Source organism: Heptranchias perlo, chromosome 37 (assembly GCF_035084215.1).
Source record: "Heptranchias perlo isolate sHepPer1 chromosome 37, sHepPer1.hap1, whole genome shotgun sequence".
In the NCBI taxonomy this organism is placed as follows: domain Eukaryota; kingdom Metazoa; phylum Chordata; class Chondrichthyes; order Hexanchiformes; family Hexanchidae; genus Heptranchias; species Heptranchias perlo.
Genome location: NC_090361.1, coordinates 1,294,321 through 1,319,607, shown reverse-complemented (window position 1 = coordinate 1,319,607; position 25,287 = coordinate 1,294,321). Strand labels below are relative to the sequence as shown.

Sequence of the window (25,287 nt, the reverse complement as noted above, 5' to 3'; positions counted from 1 at the left end):
ATGGACACCATATCACCAGCTGATAGCTCCCTGTTCACTGGCCCTTTTGGCTGAGGAGGGGAAACGGCACCCCCCCGGGATTTGGAACACGTTTCCCCAAAATACCCGACAACTGAGAGAGTCTGAGGGGAGCAAATAACAGCTCTTGCTTAGAGCAGTAACAAAGCGGGGAGTCAGTGTGAGCAGTTGTGGGTGTGATGAGATTCAGTGAGCAGCAGAGACTGGTCAGAGTGCTGTTGGGACACGACCCCCGCCCCCACTGACAAAACCTCAACAACTCACACCTTTCATGTAGAAAAATGTCCCAAGGAGCTTCACTGAATCGCCATCAAAATGGAAGCCAAGCCAAAGAAGGAACTAGTGTGAGTCCACCCCACCCATCCCCAGGGACAGGCTGGGCTCCCCCTCCATCCCCCCTCCTCCATCCCCCCTCCTCAACCCCCAATCCCCCCACCCATTTCCTTTCCCCAGGGTGTGAGCCCCCTCCCATTTCCTGCTCCCATCCCTCTGAAACCTGATTAATTTGTGCCTGAATCTGACCTGTCCACATGACCAGCGCTCTGGGATCCGCTGTGGTGAATTTTTGGAGTCTTTGCTGATTCCTGAGGATTGTCACTGAAGCTTTGATTTTCTACAGATCCTGATCACAGCTCCGGGAGCCGAGGGATTTTATCTGTCACATGATGTGACTGTTGAGCCAGTTGTCGTGACCCGACTTTAATTAACCTGTTACTCTTGGTGATGTTAATGCCTTTCATGGATAAGTCTGCTCTTGCTGCAGAATCTAACCCACACCTGTACTCACCTGTCACATCACACTGCAAGAATGGAACACAGAGCGACAGACCTGTCACTGGGATCTGGGACTCTAACTCTCAGTGGATAGACCCTAACATTATGTTTGGAAGTTTTTGAGGGCTACGAGTCCACTGAAATTATGATGTTTGCAGCATTTTTGGGGACAGGGATCTGGCCGTGCCTGCGGTTTCACAGGTGACTGTGATCAATCACTCGCTAGATGGCCAGTTCACAGAGAGTGAGGACCACTCACCCTCCCAGTCTCCTATTTCCTCTCCACTTTCAGAGAAGGGCAGACAGAAATTCCATTAACTGGATCCATGAGTGACAACGTAGAGCCACATCTCACCCCATCTCACCCTGTTATTTCTGGAACTTGATATGATTAGTGTCAAGTTCCACAGGCTCTGTGCGGATTGAATGTACCATTGATGGTGCTCAATACAGTCCAGAGTAATGGTAAAGCTGTCAGACTCCGACAGCTCATGGAATCCCCACACACACAATCTCCTCTCTGGCATTCAGAGCGGGCTGTAGGGAGTGTTCTCATGTGAGCGCAAACTGAGTTTAAGGCAAAAAAAAATCAAATTGATATTGACCTTTTATACAGCAAACCAGGAGTGCAGCAATTTCATGTCTTGAATTTAAAGGCCATGTGCAATCGCGGAGATAAATAGAAAAACAAATAAATGAAAGTTGTGGTTTAGAATAAAACTCTCTCCTGATTCTGGGCCAGAGAAGCAATCATTCTGAATTCAGTATTCGTTTTGCACCTCAGCAAATGTCTGTGTGCATGTGTGTGTGTTTATGTACACATGTGTGTATGTGTGTGTGCATGTATGTACGTGTGTATGTATACGTGTGCTTGCGTGTATGTGCGTCGGTACGTGTGCATGTGTATGTGCGTGTATGTACATGTGTGCATGCGTGTATATATGGGTGTGCGGCATGTATGTACTTGTGCGTGTATGTAAGTGTGTGTGCATGCACGTACATACATGTGAATGTATGTACGTGTGTGTGCACGCACGTGTATGTACATGTGTGCATCGGGTGAAGACACTATTGGACTTGGCTGTGTTAGTCCCATGGTTAAATAGCCTGTCAGTGGACAGACACGTGAAGAATGGCCGCTAGGTACTGGAGACACTGTGGAACTGACCTCAGTGAGAGTCAGTGCCTCCACAAGAGGAGGGGAGTAAACTGGACAAGAGATTGTCCTGACGTAGTGCAGCCATAACCTGGAGTGACGGACTGAATGTGACCTTCTTCCATTCAAAGCCACTCACAGACATGAAAGTGCAGCGTCCTCCTGGCACAAAGAATCTGGAAAACTGGAATGGAGGAAACAGTCCCATCCCCAGCCAGCACAGCTCGTTGTTTACACCCTGTACATCCCACAATCTCTGTAACATAAATTATTAAAAAATGTCCCAAAGATATTGCCATATTGTGCAAAAGAAGGTTGGAGGAAGACGTCACAAACTGAAGAGCAGAGTTTAGTGTTTCGAACCGGTCTGCTTCAAACCCACCGGCTCCTCTCACATTGATCTGGCTCGTTTGAGAACCTTGCAGAATAAATTATAACAGTACGTAAAATATAACATTAAAAATAAAACAAATCATTGCTTGATTTAACTACAAACATGAAGCTTGTAGATAATTCTAGAAAAGGCACACAGCCACCAGACCCTGTCACACACGGAGAAACAGATTCCCACGCCGCAGGCAACCCTCGCGGGGAGGGAGGGGCTTAGTTCCGTTCACCCGTTTCCTGTTGAAAGTCTGTCGTTCTCTCCAGCTTGTAACCTCCTCCGTCACTCCTGTTGGGCTGGGGGGGGGGGTGTGGGGGGGAGAGAGGAGAGTGAGGAACACAAGATTTCTTAAAAGCGGCCTCCTCCCCCTGTTACCCGTCAAAGGTTCAAAGAATGGCTTTAATCTCCCGCCCCCTTCGGTCCCGAGTTTCCTGAGTGTTGGGATGTTCCGATGGTGGGATCTCCCACAGGCGTGGATTCCAATCTACACTCGATGCGTTTGTCTCCACAAAAAGACAAATTTCATTTTTGTCCGTTCCACACACGCCCGCTCCCCTTTTTTATGATTCTACAGAGGATGTGTCCTGGGTCGTGGCATCTAACTGTCCCTCCATTGCGCACAGCATGGTCTCCTCTGAGCTATGGCAGCTCCTTTCCTCCTCTTCCGTGCTGTGCCTCTCCTTGTCCGATCGGTCGGAATCCTCTTCTTCTTCCAGCGTCAGTTCGAACTGGAACTTGTCGATGCAAACCTCCTGGCTCAGGCTGGAATCATCCAGTGGTGGGGAGGGGCTCTGCGGAATCATACTCTGGTACCAGTATCTGTTGTCCTCCAGTGTGTCCAGGATATCCTGAACATCAGGATGCACCAGGTCACCCCAGGTCTCCCACAGAGGGTGCACAATGTAGTCGATGAACCCCACCTGCAAGGCACAGAGAATGATCTCAGAGACAGTAAACACCTTCCCCCCGCTCCCCTTCCCCCTCTCCCCTTCTCCCCCTCCCCTTCTCCCCACTCCCCTTCCCCCCGCTCCCTTCCCCCCGCTCCCCTTCCCCCTCTCCCCTTCTCCCCCTCCCCTTCTCCCCACTCCCCTCTCCCCTTCCCCCCCACTCCCCTTCTCCCCGCTCCCTTTCCCCCCGCTCCCCTTCTCCCCGTTCCCCTTCCCCCCACTCACCATCCCCCACTCCCATGCCCCCCGCTCCCTTTCTCCTGCTCCCCTTCCTCTTCCGCTCCCCTTCCCCCCACTCACCATCCCCCACTCACCACCCCCCGCTCCCCTTCCCCCCACTCACCATCCCCAGCTCCCCTTCCCCCCACTCACCATCCCCCGCTCCCCTTCCCCCCACTCACCATCCCCCACTCACCATCCCCCGCTCCCCTTCCCCCCACTCACCATCCCCCCACTCACCATCCCCCCACTCACCATCCCCCACTCACCATCCCCCGCTCCCCTTCCCCCCACTCACCATCCCCCACTCACCATCCCCCGCTCCCCTTCCCCCCACTCACCATCCCCCGCTCCCCATCCCCCCCACTCACTATCCCCCGCTCCCCTTCTCCCGCTCCCCTTCCCCCCATTCACCATCCCCGCTCCCCTTCCCCCCACTCACTATCCCCGCTCCCCTTCCCCTTCCTCTCCCCTTGCCCACGCTCCCCTTCCCCCTCCCTCCTGCACCCCTTTCCCCCACTTCCCTACCCCCTGCACCTCCTTCCCGCCTGCCCTGTCCCTCGCTCCCCATCCCCCCTGCTCCTTCTCCCCCCTTACCCCTCGTTGCCTTCCCCCTGTCCCCCCTCCCTCCTTGCTGTGGACACAGTGTCTATTATAGGGACCTGTTCCCCTATAACAGCTGCTGACAGGTCTGAGTGAGGCTCCCTGTGGGTCCCATCACCTGTCCCAGGAGGACCTGTCCTCCCCTGACAGTGTAGCCCGGATTGGGAATGTGCTGAACGGGGGATTCAGAGATAAACCAGCATTTCTCCACTAAATTTCTCCCTTCTCTCCTGAAGACACAACTCTTACTGGGGTCCAGGCCGACAAACATCGGTCTCTTTCTCTCTGGCACCAACCCAAGTGACTATTCTTCCTGTGTGAGCTAGACTCTGAATGCCGGCTATTGAGTGTGATGGAATACTCTCCACTTGCCTGGATGAGTGCAGCTCCAGCAACACTCAAGAAGCTCGACACCATGCAGAACAAAGCAGCCCGCTTGATTGGCACCCCATCCACCACCCTAAACATTCACTCCCTTCACCACCGGCGCACTGTGGCTGCAGTGTGTACCATCCACAGGATGCACTGCAACAACTCGCCAAGGCTTCTTCGACAGCACTTCCCAAACCCGCGACCTCTACCACCTGGAAGGACAAGAGCAGCAGGTACATGGGAACAACACCACCTGCACGTTCCCCTCCAAGTCACACACCATCCCGACTTAGAAATATATCGCCGTTCCTTCATCGTCAAAATCCTGGAACTCCCTTCCTAACAGCACTGTGAGAGAACCTTCACCACACGGACTGCAGCGGTTCAAGAAGGCGGCTCACCACCACCTTCTCAAGGGCAATTAGGGATGGGCAATAAATGCCGGCCTCACCAGCAACACCCATATCCCATGAACGAATAAAAAAAATATTAAACTGCAGGAGGATTCACAGGCAATCGTTTCCTCACTCGATGTTCACACACAGACATCTTCCAGCTGGAACGAGCCCCTACCCCTGGAGTACTGACACCCAACACAGCACCTTCCTGTACGTGTGGCTCAGCTGCTCAGAGTGGTACTGACTGTGCTCCTGGGGGAGTTAAATCCCAGCTCAGTCTGCGAATGCCCAGTCCCCCTGGGTACCTGTGACTTCTCCACAGAGGCTGTATGTTTGTCACACATTGGGCTGATCTCCATCCCTCGCTCTCGCTCCTTGTCTCCCTGTCGGAAAAACTCCTCCAGAATGCGGTCTGTCCATTGTCGGTACAGCTCCAGCGGTTTGGTGGGATTACTCAGATCAGCACAGTGAACCATATTCCTCATCACCTGTCAACACAAACACACCAACACTGAATAACCACCGCACCAAATCACAGGCCAGTCAATGGCTGCTCTAGATATCAGGGAGTTACAGCTCCTGACCGCTCCCAGTGCCTCCTTGTTCCTCCGTTCTGTAATATAAACAATACAAGGAACTACTGGGTGCTTGAAAATATCTTACAATGAGGTAACTCTGACACAGGGCACAGCAAGTACCTGAATCCCATTCCCTTACAATGGGAGAAGGGGCAATGCCCTCGGACATGGGCACAGCAAGTACCTGAATCCCATTCCCTTACAATGGGAGAAGGGGCAATGCCCTCAGACATGGGCACAGCAAGTACCTGAATCCCATTCCCTTACAATGGGAGAAGGGGCAATGCCCTCAGACATGGGCACAGCAAGTACCTGGATCCCATTCTCTTACAATGGGAGAAGGGGCAATGCCCTCAGACATGGGCACAGCAAGTACCTGGATCCTGTCAGTGTAGTTGTCAAGCAGCAGGACCCCCGAGCTGGTCACTTTCTTTGTCTCCACCATGGTTTTCAGGCCTGCCAAGAGGGTCATGTGTTTCGACATGTCTGTCGCCAGGACCTGTCAATGAGAAAACCACAAGGAAATAAATCAGAAGGAATGACCTTGCGTTTATATAGCACCTTTCATGACTTCATCACGTCCCAAATCGCTTTACAGCCAATGAAGCACTTTTTGAAGTGTAGTCACTGTTGTAATGTGGGAAACGCAGCAGCCAATTTGCGCACAGCAAGATCCCACAAACAGCAACGAGATAATGCCCAGATAATCTGTTTTAGTGAGGTTGGTTGAGGGATACATATTGGCCCGGACACTGGGGAGAACTCCCCTGCTCTTCTTCAAATAGTGTCATCGGATCTTATACATCCATCAGAGAGGGCCTCGGTTTAACGTCTCATCCGAAAGACAGCACCTCCGACAGTGCAGCACTCCCTCAGTACTGACCCTCCGACAGTGCAGCACTCCCTCAGTACTGACCCTCCGACAGTGCAGCACTCCCTCAGTACTGACCCTCCGACAGTGCAGCACTCCCTCAGTACTGACCCTCCGACAGTGCAGCACTCCCTCAGTACTGACCCTCCGACAGTGCAGCACTCCCTCAGTACTGACCCTCCGACAGTGCAGCACTCTCTCAGTACTGACCCTCCGACAGTGCAGCACTCCCTCAGTACTGACCCTCCGACAGTGCAACACTCCCTCAGTACTGACCCTCCAACAGTGCAGCACTCCCTCAGTACTGACCCTCCGACAGTGCAACACTCCCTCAGTACTGACCCTCCAACAGTGCAGCACTCCCTCAGTACTGACCCTCCAACAGTGCAACACTCCCTCAGTACCGACCCTCCGACAGTGCAACACTCCCTCAGTACCGACCCTCCGACAGTGCCACACTCCCTCAGTACTGACCCTCCGACAGCTCAACACTCCCTCAGTACAGCCCCTTCGACGGTGCAGCATAAGAACAAAAGAATATAAGAAATTGGAGCAGGAATAGGCCATTCAGCCCCTTGAGCTCCGCCATTCAACAAGATCATGGCTGATCTTCTACCTCAACGTCATTTTCCTGCACCATCCCCATATCCCTTGATGCCTTTAATGTCTAGAAATCTATCGATCTCTGTTTTGAATGTACTCAATGACTGAGCCTCCACAGCCCTCTGGGGTAGAGAATTCCAAAGATTCACCACCCTCTGAGTGAAGAAATTCCTCCTCATCTCAGTCCTAAATGGCCGACCCCATATTCTGAGACTGTGACCCCTGGTTCTAGACTCCCCAGCCAGGGGAAACATCCTCCCTGCATCTACCCTGTCAAGCCCTGTAAGAATTTTGTATGTTTCAATGAGATCACCTCTCATTCTTCTAAACTCTAGTGAATACAGGCCCATTCTACTCAATCTCCCCTCATACGACAATCCTGCCATCCCAGGTATCAGTCTGGTGAACCTTTGTTGCACTCCCTCTATGGCAAGTATATCCTTTCTTAGGTAAGGAGACCAAAACTGCACACAATACTCCAGGTGTGGTCTCACCAAGACCCTGTATAATTGCAGTAAGACATCTTTACTCCTGTACTCAAATCCTCTTGAAATAAAGGCCAACATACCATATTCCTTCCTAACTGCTTGCTGCACCTACACATTAGCTTTCAGTGATTCATGTACAAGGACACCCAGGTCCCTTTGAACATCAACATTTCCCAATCTCTCACCATTTAAAAAATACTCTGCATTTCTGTTTTTCCTACAAAAGTGGATAACTTCATATTTTTCCACATTATATTCCATCTGCCATGTTCTTGCCCACTCACTTAGCCTGTCTATATCCCCTTGAAGTCTCTTTGCATCCTCCTCACAACTCACATTCCCACCTAGTTTTGTGTCATCAGCAAACTTGGAAATATTACATTTGGTCCCCTCATCCAAATCATTGATATAAATTGTGAATAGCTGGGGCCTAAGCACTGATTCCTGCGATACCCCACTAGTCACAGTCTGCCAACCTGAAAAAGACCCGTTTATTCCTACTCTCTGTTTTCTGTCTGTCAACCAATTCTCAATCCATGCCAGTATATTCCCCCCAATTCCATGTGCTCTAACTTTGTTCACCAACCTCCTGTGTGGGACCTTATCGAAAGCCTTCTGAAAATCCAAATACACCACATCCACTGGTTCCACCTTATCTATTCTACTAGTTACATCCTCAAAGAACTCCCAATAGATTTGTCAAACATGATTTCCCTTTCATAAATCCACATTGACTCTGCCAAATCCTATTATTATTTTCTAAGTGTCCTGTTATCACATCCTTTATAATAGATTCTAGCATTTTCCCTACTACTGATGTTAGGCTGACTGGTCTGTAGTTCCCTGTTTTTTCTCTCCCTCCTTTTTTAAATAGTGGGGTTACATTTTCCACCCTCCAATCTGCAGGAACCGTTCCATAATCTATAGGATTTTGGACGATGACAACTAATGCATCCACTATCTCTATAGCCACCTCTTTCAAAACCCTGGGACGTGGATCATCAGGTCCTTGGGATTTATTGACTTTCAGTCCCATTAATTTCTCTAGTATTATTTTTTTACTAATACAAATTTCCTTCAGTTCCTCATTCTCACCAGGCCCTTGTTTCTCTAGTATTTCTGGGAGGTTTTTTGTGTCGTCTTCCGTGAAGACAGACACAAAATATTTGTTTTAATTTTTCTGCCATTTCCTTATTCCCCATTATAAATTCTCCCGTCTCTGTCTGTAAGGGACCCACATTTGCCTTCGCCAGTCTTTTCCTTTTTACATACCTATAGAAGCTTTTACAGTCCGTTTTTGTGTTTCTCACTAGTTTACTCTCATATTCTATTTTCCCTCTTTATCAATTTCTTGGTCCTCCTTTGCTGAATTCTAAAATGCTCCCAATCCTCGGGGTTACTGCTTTTTCTGGAAACTTTATCTGCCTCTTTCTTTGATTTAATACGATCTTTAATTTCTCGTTAGCCTCGGTTGCACCACTTTTCCTGTTGGATTTTTGGAGCCTTAAAGCAATATATATTTGTTGCAAATTATGTATTAATTCTTTAAATGTTAGCCATTGCCTGTCTACCGTCATACCTTTTAATGTAGTTCCCCAATCAACCACAGCCAACTTGTGCCTCATACCTTCGTAGTTTCCTTTGTTTAGATTTAAGACCCTAGTTTCGGATTGAACTACATCACTTTCAAACTTAATGAAGAATTCTACCATATTATGGTCACTCTTCCCTAAGGGCTCCTTTACAACAAGATTATTAATTAACCCTTTCTTATTGCACAATACTAGATCTAAAATAGCCTGTTCCCTAGTTGGTCCCTCAACATACTGATCTAGAAAACCATCTCGTTTACATTACAGGAATTCGTCCTCCACAGTATTAGTGCTAATTTGGTTTGCCCAATCTATATGTAGATTAAAGTCCCCCATGATTACTGTATTCCCCGTGTTACATGCTCTTCTAATTTCCTGCTTTATACCGTGCCCTACATTACCACGACTGTTTGGTGGCCTATAAACAACTCCCACCAATGTTTTCTGCCCCTTGCTGTTTCTTAGCTCCACCCAAACTGATTCTACATCTTGATCTTCTGAGCAAAGATCCTTTCTCACTATTGAACTGATCTCATCCTTTATTAACAACGCTACCCCACCTCCTTTTCCTTTTTGTCTGTCCTTCCTAAATGTTGAATATCCTTGAATATTCAGTTCCCAGCCTTGGTCACCCTGCAGCCACGTCTCTGTAATGGCAATTAGATCATACCCATTTACTTCTATTTGTGCTGTCAATTTATCTACCTTGTTGCGAATGCTGCGAGCACTCAGATAAAGTGCCTCTAATTTTGGCTTTTTAACATTTTTTCCTATTTTGACCTTATTTGCTGCTGGCCTTTGTTTCCGCTGCCTTCCAATTTCACTTACTACTTTTCTGCCTTCCACTTCCAGCTTTGTTACTCTCCCTTCTGAATCTCCTCTCAGGTTCCCATCCCCCTGCCAAGTTAGTTTAAACCCTCCCCGACAGCACTAGTGAAACTCCCCGTGAGGATATTGGTCCCGGCCCTGTTGAGGTGTAACCCGTCCGGCTTGTACAGGTCCCACCTCCCCCAGAACCGGTCCCAATGCCCCAGGAATCTGAAGCCCTTCCTCCTGCACCATCTCTCCAGCCACGCATTCATCTGCTCTATCCTCCTATTTCTATACCAACTAGTGCGTGGCACTAGGAGTAATCCGGAGGTTACTACCTTTAAGGTCCTGCTTGTAAATCTCTTTCCTAACCACTTAAACTCTGCCTGCAGGACCTCATCCCTCTTTCTACCGATGTCGTTGGTACCGATATGGACCACGACCTCTGGCTGTTCACTCTCCTCCCCAGAGTGTTCTGCAGCCGCTCAGTGACATCCATGACCCTGGCATCAGGGAGGTAACATACCATCCTGGAATTATGTCTGCGTCCGCAGAAACTCCTGTCTGTTCCCCTAACTATAGAATCCACATCACTATCGCTGTCCGGACCTTTCTCCTCCCCTGTACAGCTGGGCCACCCATGGTGCCGTGGACTTGGCTCTGGCTGCTCTCCCCAGAGGAACCCTCTCCCTCACCAATACTGGTTAGAGAGTGAGATGCCCTCAGGGGACAGGGGACTCCTGCACTACCTGCCTGCTTCTCCTTGTCTGTCTGGCGGTCACCCAGTCCCTCTCTGCCTGCACTCTCTTAAGCTGTGGGGTGACCACCTCCAGAATCGTGCTATCCACGCAGCTCTCAGCCTCGCGGATGCACTGTCGTGACGCCAGCTGCTGCTCAAGCTCTGAAACTTGGAGCTCAAGATCTTCCAGCTGACGACACTTTCTGCACCCGTGGTTGTCCAGGACACGGGAAGGGTCCTGGAGTTCCCACACGGCGCTCCCTCAGTACCGAAGTGGATTATGGGCTCAAGTCTCTGGAGTGGGACTTGAACCCATGGCCTTTTGACTGAGAGGCGGGAATATTACCCACTGAGCTATGAAGGGAGAAAAGTGGGGGATGGGAGAACGGGGCGCGAAGGTGGGGAGCCGAGGCAGACTCACCATGTCGATGACCATTTTCCTCAGACTCTGGCGCTGTCGTTTGGGGAGATTCTGGAAGATGTCGCAGTTTTCCTCCTGGAGCAGCTTGAAGCCCACGGCGAGGTGATGATTCTCGAGCACAGACTCGTCGTTATACATCAGGGCAAGCTCGGAGTCTGAGGTACAGGAAAACAACCATCAGTGCCAGACTCTGCTCCGTCAGCCCAGACAGAGTCAAACACCATCCCCACTACCAGCGGTTCAGAAAGGCTCACCACCACCTTTCCAGGGCAACTAGGGATGGGCTATAAATGCCGGCCTTGCCAGCGACATCCACAAATTGAGAATAAATGAAATAAAAGTGACTGATTCGATACTCACTGGTGTTAATGAGGAACTGATTGGAAACCCCTGGGTGATCCACATCATGAATGGCAGCAGCAAAGAGCGCAGCCAGAGTCTCCAGATCAGTGAAGACAGCCTGAAATAAATCGCATGGAACAGGCACAGTCAGAGGTCACACATTATTGGGGTGAACACACTCCTCTTTATAGATAATTGGCATCCACCTACAATCCAAGGGTGGCCCACATGACACAGCAACACCTTCCTCAGGCAGCAGAACCCAGTTAACAAACCTCTGACTGAGGTCAGCAAATAGTGATCCAGCAAATAGTGATCCAGCAAATAGTGATCCAGCGAATGATCTTCAAAAACAGTCAGGGAATCTGTCCAGGAAAGCGACGTGCAGAGGGGGAGGGTGAGGGTGACAGTGGAGGGGAGGGAAGGGGGAGGGGGAGGGAAGGGGAGGGGGAGGGGAGGGGGAGGGAAGGGGAGGGGAGAGGAGGGGGAAGGGGAGGGGGATGGGATGGGAGGGAAGGGGGAGGGAAGGGGGAGGGGGAGGGAAGGGGAGGGGGAGGGGGAGGGGGACGGGAGGGGAGGGAAGGGGAGCGGAGAGGAGGCTTTGGGTGTTGTGTACCAGGATTTACACCCACCCTGGAACTGGGGTGCGATGTGTCTCCCACCTACACCCCCACCACTCCCACACTGTGCGGGAGATACAATGAACATGAGTGAGGGCGATTTATACTCACATCGAGAGCTGGAGTGGACAGGAGCACGTGTGTGGACTGCGTAACATCAGCTGCATGTAAGCTGTTGTGGTACGCTGCGTCGGCATGGTAATGATCCTCCAGGGTCATGATGTACGTGAGGAAGGTGTCAACTGGAATCTGGAAGGTCTTCATCAAATCTCGCTCCTGAAATAGACACAGTGAGTGACCCTCACCCTGAATAAACAGTGACTCTGTACAGTTAGTGAGTGACCCTCACCCTGAATAAACAGGGACTCTGTACAGTTACACAGTGAGTGACCCTCACCCTGAATAAACAGTGACTCTGTACAGTTACACAGTGAGTGACCCTCACCCTGAATAAACAGGGACTCTGTACAGTTACACAGTGAGTGACCCTCACCCTGAATAAACAGTGACTCTGTACAGTTACACAGTGAGTGACCCTCACCCTGAATAAACAGTGACTCTGTACAGTTACACAGTGAGTGACCCTCACCCTGAATAAACAGGAACTTTGTACAGTTACAAAGTGAGTGACCCTCACCCTGAATAAACAGTGACTCTGTACAGTTACACAGTGAGTGACCCTCACCCTGAATAAACAGTGACTCTGTACAGTTACACAGTGAGTGACCCTCACCCTGAATAAACAGGGACTCTGTACAGTTACACAGTGAGTGACCCTCACCCTGAATAAACAGTGACTCTGTACAGTTACACAGTGAGTGACCCTCACCCTGAATAAACAGGAACTTTGTACAGTTACAAAGTGAGTGACCCTCACCCTGAATAAACAGGGACTCTGTACAGTTACACAGTGAGTGACCCTCACCCTGAATAAACAGTGACTCTGTACAGTTACACAGTGAGTGACCCTCACCCTGAATAAACAGTGACTCTGTACAGTTACACAGTGAGTGACCCTCACCCTGAATAAACAGGAACTTTGTACAGTTACAAAGTGAGTGACCCTCACCCTGAATAAACAGGGACTCTGTACAGTTACACAGTGAGTGACCCTCACCCTGAATAAACAGTGACTCTGTACAGTTACACAGTGAGTGACCCTCACCCTGAATAAACAGTGACTCTGTACAGTTACACAGTGAGTGACCCTTACCCTGAATAAACAGGGACTCTGTACAGTTAGGAATCTTACAACACCAGGTTATAGTCCAACAGTTTTATTTGAAAATCACAAGCTTTCGGAGGCTTTCTCCTTCGTCAGGTGTGTGTGGGATTCCTTGAAAGTTACCGCATATATAGTCAGAGAACAATGCCTGGTGATTACAGATAATCTTTCCAACTGCCCGTTATCAAGGCAATCAAAGGAATTGAATAGTGTTCAGACAGAGAGACATTAGATACAAGACTACCGAATATACAAACGGCCAGAACCAAAGACAGAGAGAGAGAGAGAGAGAGAGAAACATCCGAAAGGAAGAGAAAGAGAGAGAATGACCAGTTGTATTAAAAACAGATAACTTTTTTTTCCCGCTGGTGGGGTTACATGTAGCGTGACATGAACCCAAGATCCCGGTTGAGGCCGTCCTCATGGGTGCAGAACTTGGCTATCAATTTCTGCTCGTCGATTTTGCGTTGTCGTGTGTCTCAAAGGCCGCCTTGGAGAACGCTTACCCGAAGGTCGGTGGCTGAATGTCCTTGACTGCTGAAGCGTTCCCCGACTGGGAGGGAACCCTCCTGTCTGGTGATTGTTGCGCGGTGTCCGTTCATCTGTTGTTGCAGTGTCTGCATGGTCTCGCCAATGTACCATGCTCCAGGGCATCCTTTCCTGCAACGTATGAGGTAGACAACGTTGGCCGAGTCACAGGAGTATGAACCATGTACCTGGTGGGTGGTGTCCTCTCGTGTGATGGTGGTATCTGTGTCGATGATCTGGCATGTCTTGCAGAGGTTGCCGTGGCAGGGTTGTGTGGTGTCGTGGATGCTGTTCTCCTGAAAGCTGGGTAATTTGCTGCGAACGATGGTCTGTTTGAGGTTGGGTGGCTGTTTGAAGGCGAGTAGTGGAGGTGTGGGGATGGCCATAGCGAGGTGTTCGTCATCGATGACATGTTGAAGGCTGCGGAGAACATGGCGTAGTTTCTCCGCTCCGGGGAAGTACTGGACCACGAAGGGTACTCTGTTGGTTGCGTCCCGTGTTTGTCTTCTGAGGAGGTCTATGCGATTTTTCGCTGTGGCCAGTTGGAACTGTCGATCGACGAGTCGAGCGTCATATCCCGTTAAAACTGTTGGACTATAACCTGGTGTTGTAAGATTCCTTACATTTGCCCACCTCAGTCCATCACTGGCATCTCCACATCTGTACAGTTACACAGTGAGTGACCCTTACCCTGAATAAACAGTGACTCTGTACAGTTACACAGTGAGTGACCCTTACTCTGAATAAACAGTGACTCTGTACAGTTATGATGTGGAGATGCCGGTGATGGACTGGGGTTGACAATTGTAAACAATTTTACAACACCAAGTTATAGTCCAGCAATTTTATTTTAAATTCACAAGCTTTCGGAGGCTACCTCCTTCCTCAGGTGAACGATGTGGAACATTTCCACGTTCACCTGAGGAAGGAGGTAGTCTCCGAAAGCTTGTGAATTTAAAATAAAATTGCTGGACTATAACTTGGTGTTGTAAAATTGTTTACATCTGTACAGTTACACAGTGAGTGACCCTCACCCTGAATAAACAGTGACTCTGTACAGTTACAGTGAGTGACCCTCACCCTGAATAAACAGTGACTCTGTACAGTTACACAGTGAGTGACCCTCACCCTGAATAAACAGTGACTCTGTACAGTTACAGTGAGTGACCCTCACCCTGAATAAACAGTGACTCTGTACAGTTACACAGTGAGTGACCCTCACCCTGAATAAACAGGGACTCTGTACAGTTACAGTGAGTGACCCTCACCCTGAATAAACAGGGACTCTGTACAGTTACAGTGAGTGACCCTCACCCTGAATAAACAGTGACTCTGTACAGTTACACAGTGAGTGACCCTCACCCTGAATAAACAGGGACTCTGTACAGTTACAGTGAGTGACCCTCACCCTGAATAAACAGGGACTCTGTACAGTTACAGTGAGTGACCCTCACCCTGCCCTGTGTGTTCCTTTGGTTCAGCACCTACCTGGAAGATGGCGTACATGATGCAGCTAAGCGGCTTATTGTTCGAGAACTCCGAAACCCGGAAAATGTTAAGGCCCCATTTGTTCAAGTCATCCAGTTCCTAGAAGAAACAGGCAACACTCTAAAAACAGCATGAAACAGCTGGAATATCACTGCTCAATTCTCTCAGGCCACTCACACAGGGACTTCTGAACCCTTTTCACCCCTCCTCCCCTGAAGGCCCTGACTCTCCCTGGGGTACAGTTCCCCCTCCTCCCCTGAAGGCCCTGACTCTCCCTGGGGTACAGTCCCCCCTCCTCCCCTGAAGGCCCTGACTCTCCCTGGGGTACAGATCCCCCTCCTCCCCTGAAGGCCCTGACTCTCCCTGGGGTACAGATCCCCCTCCTCCCCTGAAGGTGCTGACTCTCCCTGGGGTACAGATCCCCCTCCTCCCCTGAAGGCCCTGACTCTCCCTGGGGTACAGTCCCCCCTCCTCCCCTGAAGGCCCTGACTCTCCCTGGGGTACAGTTCCCCCTCCTCCCCTGAAGGCCCTGACTCTCCCTGGGCTACAGTTCCCCCTCCTCCCCTGAAGGCCCTGACTCTCCCTGGGGTACAGTCCCCCCTCCTCCCCTGAAGGCCCTGACTCTCCCTGGGGTACAGTTCCCCCTCCTCCCCTGAAGGCCCTGACTCTCCCTGGGGTACAGTCCCCCCTCCTCCCCTGAAGGCCCTGACTCTCCCTGGGGTACAGTCCCCCCTCCTCCCCTGAAGGCCCTGACTCTCCCTGGGGTACAGTTCCCCCTCCTCCCCTGAAGGTGCTGACTCTCCCTGGGGTACAGTTCCCCCTCCTCCCCTGAAGGCACTGACTCTCCCTGGGGTAGTTCCACAGGTGCTGGATTCCCCCAGTACCTCATCCTCTGTGTGTGACTGGATATTTGACCGTATCATCGCTGAATCCCACAGTGTCCGCCCCAGTTATCTCCACACACCTGTGCACTTGGCAGCAGGCGTCACTGTGCAGTGATTAGGGGCAGGGGCACTCAGGCCAATTGTAGAGCCCTTTCTGCTGCCTTGGCTGAGATCAGCTATCTGCATAAACCGGGGCAGAACTTGGCTTCTCACCAGCACCACAGACCCGGCTCCTCACCAGCACCACAGACCCGACTCCTCACCACCACCACAGACACGGCTCCTCACCAGCACCACAGACCTGGCTCCTCACCAGCACCACAGACCTGGCTCCTCACCAGCACCACAGACCCGACTCCTCACCACCACCACAGACACGGCTCCTCACCAGCACCACAGACCCGGCTCCTCACCAGGACCATAGACCTGGCTCCTCACCAGGACCATAGACCTGGCTCCTCACCAGGACCATAGACCTGGCTCCTCACCAGGACCACAGACCTGGCTCCTCACCAGGACCACAGACCTGGCTCCTCACCAGGACCATAGACCTGGCTCCTCACCAGCACCACAGACATGGCTCCTCACCAGGACCACAGACCCGACTCCTCACCAGGACCACAGACCCGGCTCCTCACCAGCACCACAGACCCGGCTCCTCACCAGGACCATAGACCTGGCTCCTCACCAGCACCACAGACCCGGCTCCTCACCAGCACCACAGACCTGCCTCCTCACCAGGACCACAGACCTGGCTCCTCACCAGGACCACAGCCCTGGCTCCTCACCAGGAACGAGACCTGGCTCCTCACCAGCACTACAGACCTGGCTCCTCACCAGGACCACAGACCTGCCTCCTCACCAGGACCACAGACCTGGCTCCTCACCAGGACCACAGACCTGGCTCCTCACCAGGAACGAGACCTGGCTCCTCACCAGCACCACAGACCTGGCTCCTCACCAGCACCACAGACCTGGCTCCTCACCAGGACCACAGACCTGCCTCCTCACCAGGACCACAGACCTGCCTCCTCACCAGCACCACAGACCTGGCTCCTCACCAGGACCACAGACCTGGCTCCTCACCAGGACCACAGACCTGCCTCCACACCAGGACCACAGACCTGGCTCCTCACCAGGAACGAGACCCGGCTCCTCACCAGCACTACAGACCTGGCTCCTCACCAGCACCACAGACCTGGCTCCTCACCAGCACCACAGACCTGCCTCCTCACCAGGACCACAGACCCGGCTCCTCACCAGCACCACAGACCTGGCTCCTCACCAGGAACGAGACCTGGCTCCTCACCAGGACCACAGACCTGGCTCCTCACCAGGACCACAGACCTGGCTCCTCACCAGGACCACAGACCCGGCTCCTCACCAGGACCACAGACCTGGCTCCTCACCAGGACCACAACATTTACCCGGGTTTTCAGTGAGGTTGCTAACCATGAGAGCAAGCCTGCAGCAGTTGTCAGCAGTGGCACAGTGCCAGGTGGCTCCTCACATGCTGTGCTTGTGCGACAGGTGCTAACACTCGATCCTTACCTTGGTCAGTGCTTCCTCCTGTTCGGTCTTCACTCCAAACCTGGGGATGCTGGAGTTGCTGAGGCTGGAGCTGTGTGTCAGCTTCTTCACACCACTGATCTGACTCATGGGCTGTTTCTTCTTCTTATCGCGCTCCTGGGCGGGAGTTGGGAGCTCCACTTCATTCTGCTTGTCTGAAAATAAGTGACACATGGCAGGTAAAATTTAACATAGAGAAGTGTGAAGTGATGCATTTTGGTAGGAAGAATGAGGAGAGGCAATATAAACTAAATGGTACAATTTTAAAGGGGGTGCAGGAACAGAGAGACCTGGGGGTGTATGTGCACAAATATTTGAAGGTTGCAGGACAAGTTGAGAAGGCTGTTAAAAAAGCATTTGGGATCCTGGGCTTTATTAACAGAGGCATAGAGTACAAAAGCAAGGAAGTTATACTAAACCTTTATAAATCACGGGTTAGGCCTCAGCTGGAGGATTGTGTCCAATTCTGGGCACCACACTTCAGGAAGGATGTCAAGGCTTTAGAGAGGGTGCAGAGGAGATTTACTAGAATGGTGCCAGGGATGAGGGACTTCAGTTATGTGGAGAGACTGGAGAAGCTGGGATTATTCTTAGAGCAGAGACGGTTAAGGGGAGATTTAATAGAGGTGTTTTGATACAGTAGAAAGGGAGAAACTATTTCTATAGGCGGAGGGTCGGTAACCAGAGAACACAGATTTAAGGTAATTGGCAAAAGAACCAGAGGGGAGATGAGATGTTTTTACGCAGCGAGTTGTTCTGATCTGGAATGCACTGCCTGAAAGGGCGGTGGAAGCAGATTCAATAGTAACTTTCAAAAGGGAATTGGAGAAATACATGAAAAGGAAAAATTTGCAGGGGAGTGGGACTAATTGGACAGCTCTTTCAAAGTGGTTTGAATGGTGGGTGCACAGGTACAGCTGGTACTAGTGGCTTGATCCTGGGCAGAAGGGCAGCAGTGGGTTCAGTGAGAGACTCGAGACAGAAAGCCAGAGACCAGCTGGGGCTCAGACAGGTGAAAGGTTGGTCTGGTCTCATTCCCCGTCTTACGTTTGATTTGTTTCTGTCTCAATTTTACAATCAAAAATGAATTAAAAGCACAGTAAGTTCTGAAAGACGTGCAGACCAACCGGCTGCAGCCATTAAACGGTTAATAGAATATTGTAGAAAAAACATTCTCACCCACCAACCTATCACATTCTCAGAGCGCTTCACATAGGATGAGTTAGAGTGAGGAGCAGTGAGTGTTACTGAGGCAAACACAAGAGCAAGATCCCACAAAGAGCACCAGACAAATCATCAATTATTCTATTTTCTGTTAATGTCGGTTGAGGGAGGAATATTGAGTAAGATATCAGGAGAACTCTCCCTGCGCAGCACTCCCTCGGTACTGACCCTCCGACAGTGCAGCGCTCCCTCAGTACTGACCCTCTGACAGTGCAGCGCTCCCTCAGTACTGACCCTCCGACAGTGCAGCGCTCCCTCGGTACTGACCCTTCGACAGTGCGGCGCTCCCTCGGTACTGACCCTCTGACATGCAGCACTCCCTCGGTACTGACCCTTCGACAGTGCGGCGCTCCCTCGGGACTGACCCTCGGACAGTGCAGCACTCCCTCGGTACTGACCCTCCGACATGCAGCACTCCCTCAGTACTGACCCTTCGACAATGCGGCGCTCCCTCGGTACTGCCCCACCGACAGTGCGGCGCTCCCTCGGTACTGCCCCTCCGACAGTGCGGCGCTCCCTCGGTACTGCCCCTCCGACAGTGCGGCGCTCCCTCGGTACTGCCCCTCCGACAGTGCGGCGCTCCCTCGGTACTGACCCTCCGACAGTGTGGCGCTCCCTCGGTACTGACCCTCCGACAGTGCGGCGCTCCCTCGGTACTGACCCTCTGACAGTGCGGCGCTCCCTCGGTACTGACTCTCCGACAGTGCGGCGCTCCCTCGGTACCGACCCTCCGACAGTGCGGCACTCCCTCGGTACCGACCCTCCGACAGGGCAGCACTCTCTCAGTAATGACCCTCCGACAGTGCAGCGCTCCCTCAGTACTGACCCTGCGACAGTGCAGCGCTCCCTCAGTACTGACCCTCCGACAGTGCAGCACTCCCTCAGTACTGACCCTCCGACAGTGCAGCACTCCCTCAGTACTGACCCTCCGACAGTGCAGCACTCCCTCAGTACTGACCCTCCGACAGTGCAGCACCCCCTCAGTACTGACCCTCCGACAGGGCAGCGCTCCCTCAGTACTGACCCTCCGACAGGGCAGCACTCCCTCAGTACCCCGGTTAACTGTACCACTGAAAGGAATGCTGGTCGCCTGCCTGTCACATAGTGCCAGCACCACTTGCTCTTAGCCCCAGGAGGGCACTGGCATTGGCACGTTAAAGGCTCCTCAGATACAAGCTGTGGTCAGTGGCGACTGGTTCAGATGGTGTAACGCAGCTGCCTCCAGTCTGACGCCTCCCCATCCTGTAATGGACCTGCACTGACCAACACTGGAGTCCAAAGGAACTCTCTTTTCAAGGATTATTTTGCAGATGCTTTGTTTAAAGTCTGCGGTTTCACATTTTGACGTCAGACTCCCCGTCCAGCCTGCCGAGTCTGCAGCTCAATTCACACTGCACCCAGAGATTACAAACAGGGCCCGATTCACACTGCACCCAGAGATTACAAACAGGGCCCGATTCACACTGCACCCAGAGATTACAAACAGGGCCCGATTCACACTGCACCCAGAGATTACAAACAGGGCCCGATTCACACTGCACCCAGTGATTACAAACAGGGCCCGATTCACACTGCACCCAGTGATTACAAACAGGGCCCGATTCACACTGCACCCAGTGATTACAAACAGGGCCCGATTCACACTGCACCCAGTGATTACAAACAGGGCCCGATTCACACTGCACCCAGAGATTACAAACAGGGCCCGATTCACACTGCACCCAGAGATTACAAACAGGGCCCGATTCACACTGCACCCAGTGATTACAAACAGGGCCCGATTCACACTGCACCCAGTGATTACAAACAGGGCCCGATTCACACTGCACCCAGTGATTACAAACAGGGCCCGATTCACACTGCACCCAGTGATTACAAACAGGGCCCGATTCACACTGCACCCAGTGATTACAAACAGGGCCAGAAAACCAGGGTTAGTCACAGAGCTCTCATAATGAGTGCTGGCCACCTGTGACATCGACCTATCAGAGCAGCTACCAACTCATCAGACATGACAAATGGATTCATCTCCCTCAGATATACTGAGAGTTTGTGGAGCTCTCCTGTCCCACGCCTGGCCCTGCACAGTCTCATTGTGACGATATCTAATTGATTCAATATTTTGTCTGCAGTGATATTTTTCCTAACAAAGAACAAGCAAGTCCAAAGTCTGTTAATGGGGTTGTTCAGAAAGAGGGTGTTTGTTGACTGGAGGATATTTCAAAAGAGTGAATTGACCAACCAGACAGAGCGCACTCTCAGCATCAAGCATCACCTGACAGAGTCTGGACAATGGGCATCGAGTGAGGGAGGGGAGGGAGTCTGGACAATGGGCATCGAGTGAGGGAGGGGAGGGAGTCTGGACAATGGGCATCGAGTGAGGGAGTCTGGACAATGGGCATCGAGTGAGGGAGGGGAGGGAGTCTGGACAATGGCCATCGAGTGAGGGAGGGGAGGGAGTCTGGACAATGGGCATCGAGTGAGGGAGGGGAGGGAGTCTGGACAATGGGCATCGAGTGAGGGAGGGGAGGGAGTCTGGACAATGGGCATCGAGGGAGGGAGGGGAGGGAGTTGGGACACTGTATCTCCTCTCCCCGGGGTCTCCTCTCCCCGGGGTCTCCTCTCCCCGGGGTCACTTACCTAGGAAGGTGCTGGAGATGTACTCGGAGACCTGATTCCCTGAGCGGCTCATTTCCGAGAGATGACTCAACTCCCGATTCAGCATCCTCTTGAACTGTTGAAGAGAGAAGACAGATGTGAGTACAACCCCTGGGCAGTTCAACACCTCATCTCTTCAATCCCTCCCCAATGAACAAACTTATCCAGTGTTATCCAGTGTCCCGCAATTAACTCTGAGGCCACAGCCCCTTCTTAGACCTAGACCATTGTCGTGTGATTGACTGGAGCAGGGCATCAGCATCCAGTCCTACAGAAACGGGCACCAGGGTCCAGTCCTACGAGAATGGGGACCAGGGTCCAGTCCTACGGGAATGGACACGAGTCCAGTCCAATGGGAATGGGCACCAGGGTCCAGTCCTACGGGAATGGGGACCAGGGTCCAGTCCTACGGGAATGGGGACCAGGGTCCAGTCCTACGGGAATGGGGACCAGGGTCCAGTCCTACGGGAATGGGGACCAGGGTCCAGTCCTACGGGAATGGGGACCAGGGTCCAGTCCTACGGGAATGGGGACCAGGGTCCAGTCCTACGGGAATGGGGACCAGGGTCCAGTCCTACGGGAATGGGGACCAGGGTCCAGTCCTACGGGAATGGGGACCAGAGCACCCTTCTCCCAACTCACCCCAGTCATATATGTGAGTTTTGACTGTGTAGGCCCCAGGGACCAAAATCCATTCTGTCCTCGTGCAACATTTACACACCTGCACTGACCAGCAGGGGCACGGTCAGACATAGAAACTCTGGCTGATCTAGGGGTGCTGAGGCCAACTGTGGCATCCTGCCGACAGCCCAGCAGAGCCCAGCTCACTCAGCACAGATCGGGGGATGGAACCAGGGACCTTCTACACTGTGTGGCTCAGTTCCCCACAGGTTCATTTATTAACTCAGCCACTGGGATAGTTTCTATCAGTTGTTTATTTTACTCTAAATGTGCAACAATGTGGTTCATGACACAATGTGTTATAAAAATGAACACCAAACTGTTGAAAAGTTTTTAAAAATTCGTTCATGGGATGTGGGCGTCACTGGCAAGGCTGGCATTTATTGCCCATCCCGAATTGCCCCTTGAGAAGGTGGTGGTGAGCCGCCTTCTTGAACTGCTGCAGTCCGTGTGGTGAAGGTTCTCCCACAGTGCTGTTCGGAAGGGAGTTCCAGGATTTTGACCCAGCGACGATGAAGGAACGGCGATATATTTCCAAGTCGGGATGGTGTGTGACTTGGAGGGGAACGTGCAGGTGGTGTTGTTCCCATGTGCCTACTGCCCTTGTTCTTCTAGGTGGTAGAGGTCGCGGGTTTGGGAAGTGCTGTCGAAGAAGCCTTGGCGAGTTGCTGCAGTGCATCCTGTGGATGGTACACACGGCAGCCACTGTGCGCCGGTGGTGAAGGGAGTGAATGTTTAGGGTGGTGGATGGGGTGCCAATCAAATGGGCTGCTTTGCCCTGGATGGTGTCGAGCTTCTTGAATGTTGTTGGAGCTGCACTCATCCAGGCAAGTGGAGAGTATTCCATCACACTCCAGACTTGTGCCTTGAAGATGGTGGAAAGCCTTTCGGGAGTCAGGAGGTGAGTCACTCGCTGCAGAATACCCAGCCTCTGACCTGCTTTTGTAGCCACAGTATTTATATGGCTGGTCCAGTTAAGTTTCTGGTCAATGGTGACCCCCAGGATGTTGATGGTGGGGGATTTGGCGATGGTAATGCCGTTGAATGTCAAGGGGAGGTGGTTGGACTCTCTCTTGTTGGAGATCGTCATTGCCTGGCACTTGTCTGGCACGAATGTTACTTGCCACTTATCAGTCCAAGCCTGGATGTTGTCCAGGTCTTGCTGCATGTGGGCACGGACTGCTTCATTATCTGAGGGGTTGCGAATGGACAGGAACACTGTGCAATCATCAGCGAACATCCCCATTTCTGACCTTATGATGGAGGGAAGGTCATTGATGAAGCAGCTGAAGATGGTTGGGCCTAGGACACTGCCCTGAGGAACTCCTGCAGCAATGTCCTGGGGTTGAGATGATTGGCCTCCAACAACCACTACCATCTTCCTTTGTGATTCCCATTGATTTCAATTTTACCAGGGCTCCTTGGTGCCACACTCGGTCAAATGCTGCCTTGATGTCAAGGGCAGTCACTCTCACCTCACCTCTGGAATTCAGCTCTTTTGTCCATGTTTGGATCAAGGCTGTAATGAGGTCTGGAGACGAGTGGTCCTGGTGGAACCCAAACTGAGCATCGGTGAGCAGGTTATTGGTGAGTGAGTGCCGCTTGATAGCACTGTCGACGACACCTTCCATCACTTTGCTGATGATTGAGAGTAGACTGATGGGACGGTAATTGGTCAGATTGGATTTGTCCTGCTTTTTGTGGACAGGACATACCTGGGTAATTTTCCACATTGTCGGGTAGATGCCAGTGTTGTAACTGTACTGGAACAATTTGGCTAGAGGCGCAGCTCGTTCTGGAGCACAAGTCTTCAGCACTACAGCTGGGATGTTGTCGGGGCCCATAGCCTTTGCTGTATCCAATGCACTCAGCCGTTTCTTGATATCACGTGGACTGAATCGAATTGGCTGAAGACTGGCTTTTGTGATGGTGGGGATATTGGGAGGAGGCTGAGATGTATCATCCACTCGGCACTTCTGGCTGAAGATGGTTGCAAATGCTTTAGCCTTGTCTTTTGCACTCACGTGCTGGACTCTGCCATCATTGAGGATGGGGATGTTTACAGATCCTCCTCCTCCCGTTAGCTGTTTAATTGTCCACCACCATTCACAACTGGATGTGGCAGGACTGCAGAGCTTTGATCTGATCCGTTAGTTGTGGAATCGCTTAGCTCTGTCTATAGCATGTTGCTTCCGCTGTTTAGCATGCATGTAGTCCTAAGTTGTGGCTTCACCAGGTTGGCACCTCATTTTTAGGTACGCCTGGTGCTGCTCCTGACATGCTCTTCTACACTCCTCATTGAACCAGGGTTGATCCCCTGGCTTGTTGGTAATGGTAGAGTGAGGAATATGCCAGGCCATGAGGTTACAGATTGTGCTGGAATACAATTCTGCTGCTGCTGCTGCTGCCTCATGGATGCCCAGTTTTGAGCTGCTAGATCTGTTCTGAATCTATCCCATTTAGCACGGTGGTAGTGCCACACAACACGTTGGATGGTGTCCTCAGTGTGAAGACGGGACTTCATCTCCACGAGGACTGTGCGGTGGTCACTCCTACCAATACTGTCATGGACAGATGCATTTGTGACAGATAGATTGGTGAGGACGAGGTCAAGTAGGTTTTTCCATCGTGTTGGTTCGCTCACCACCAGCCGCTGGCCCGGTCTGGCAATTATGTCCTTCAGTACTCGGCCAGCTTGTACCGTAGTGGTGCTACCAAGCCACTCTTGGTGATGGACATTGAAGTCCCCCACCCAGAGTACATTCTGTGCCACTGCTACCCTCAGTGCTTCCTTCAAGTGGTGCTCAACATGGAGGAGGACTGATTCATCAGCTGAGGGAGGACGGTAGGTAGTAATTAGCAGGTTTTCTTGCCCATGTTTGACCTGATGCCATGAGATTTCATGGGGTCCGGAGTCAATGTTGAGGACTCCCAGGGCCACTCCCTTCTGACTGTATATCACTGTACCGCCACCTCTGGTGGGTCTGTCCTGCCGGTGGGACAGGACATACCCAGGGATGGTGATGGAGGAGTCTGGGACGTTGGCTGAAAGGTATGATTCTGTGAGTATGGCTATGTCAGGCTGTTGCTTGAC

At 51.7% G+C, this 25,287-nt stretch overlaps 1 protein-coding gene and 1 long non-coding RNA gene across 6 annotated transcripts in view; one reads left to right on the top strand and one right to left on the bottom strand.

The window, feature by feature from the left end:
• Positions 1-11,329, top strand: part of LOC137304350 (uncharacterized) — a 37,259-nt gene extending 25,930 nt beyond the window's left edge. Inside the window, exon 2 of the long non-coding RNA XR_010958562.1 lies at positions 10,999-11,329. This is a non-coding gene — a long non-coding RNA (uncharacterized lncRNA). The remainder of the gene's footprint in view (positions 1-10,998) is intronic.
• The window catches only part of pde4a (phosphodiesterase 4A, cAMP-specific), a 245,506-nt gene continuing 222,503 nt past the window's right edge, over positions 2,285-25,287 (bottom strand). For 4 of the 5 annotated variants that reach the window (XM_067972902.1, XM_067972901.1, XM_067972904.1 and 1 more), the window contains 9 exons: positions 21,495-21,588; positions 17,613-17,785; positions 15,178-15,276; positions 12,048-12,212; positions 11,335-11,434; positions 10,975-11,129; positions 5,827-5,949; positions 5,178-5,360; positions 2,285-3,253 (listed from right to left, as the gene is read on the bottom strand). In XM_067972902.1, the coding sequence (XP_067829003.1) occupies positions 2,894-3,253; positions 5,178-5,360; positions 5,827-5,949; positions 10,975-11,129; positions 11,335-11,434; positions 12,048-12,212; positions 15,178-15,276; positions 17,613-17,785; positions 21,495-21,588 (1,452 nt within the window). In that variant the 3' untranslated portion in view covers positions 2,285-2,893. The remainder of the gene's footprint in view (positions 3,254-5,177; positions 5,361-5,826; positions 5,950-10,974; positions 11,130-11,334; positions 11,435-12,047; positions 12,213-15,177; positions 15,277-17,612; positions 17,786-21,494; positions 21,589-25,287) is intronic. The other variant, XM_067972903.1, reaches the window with a different exon arrangement.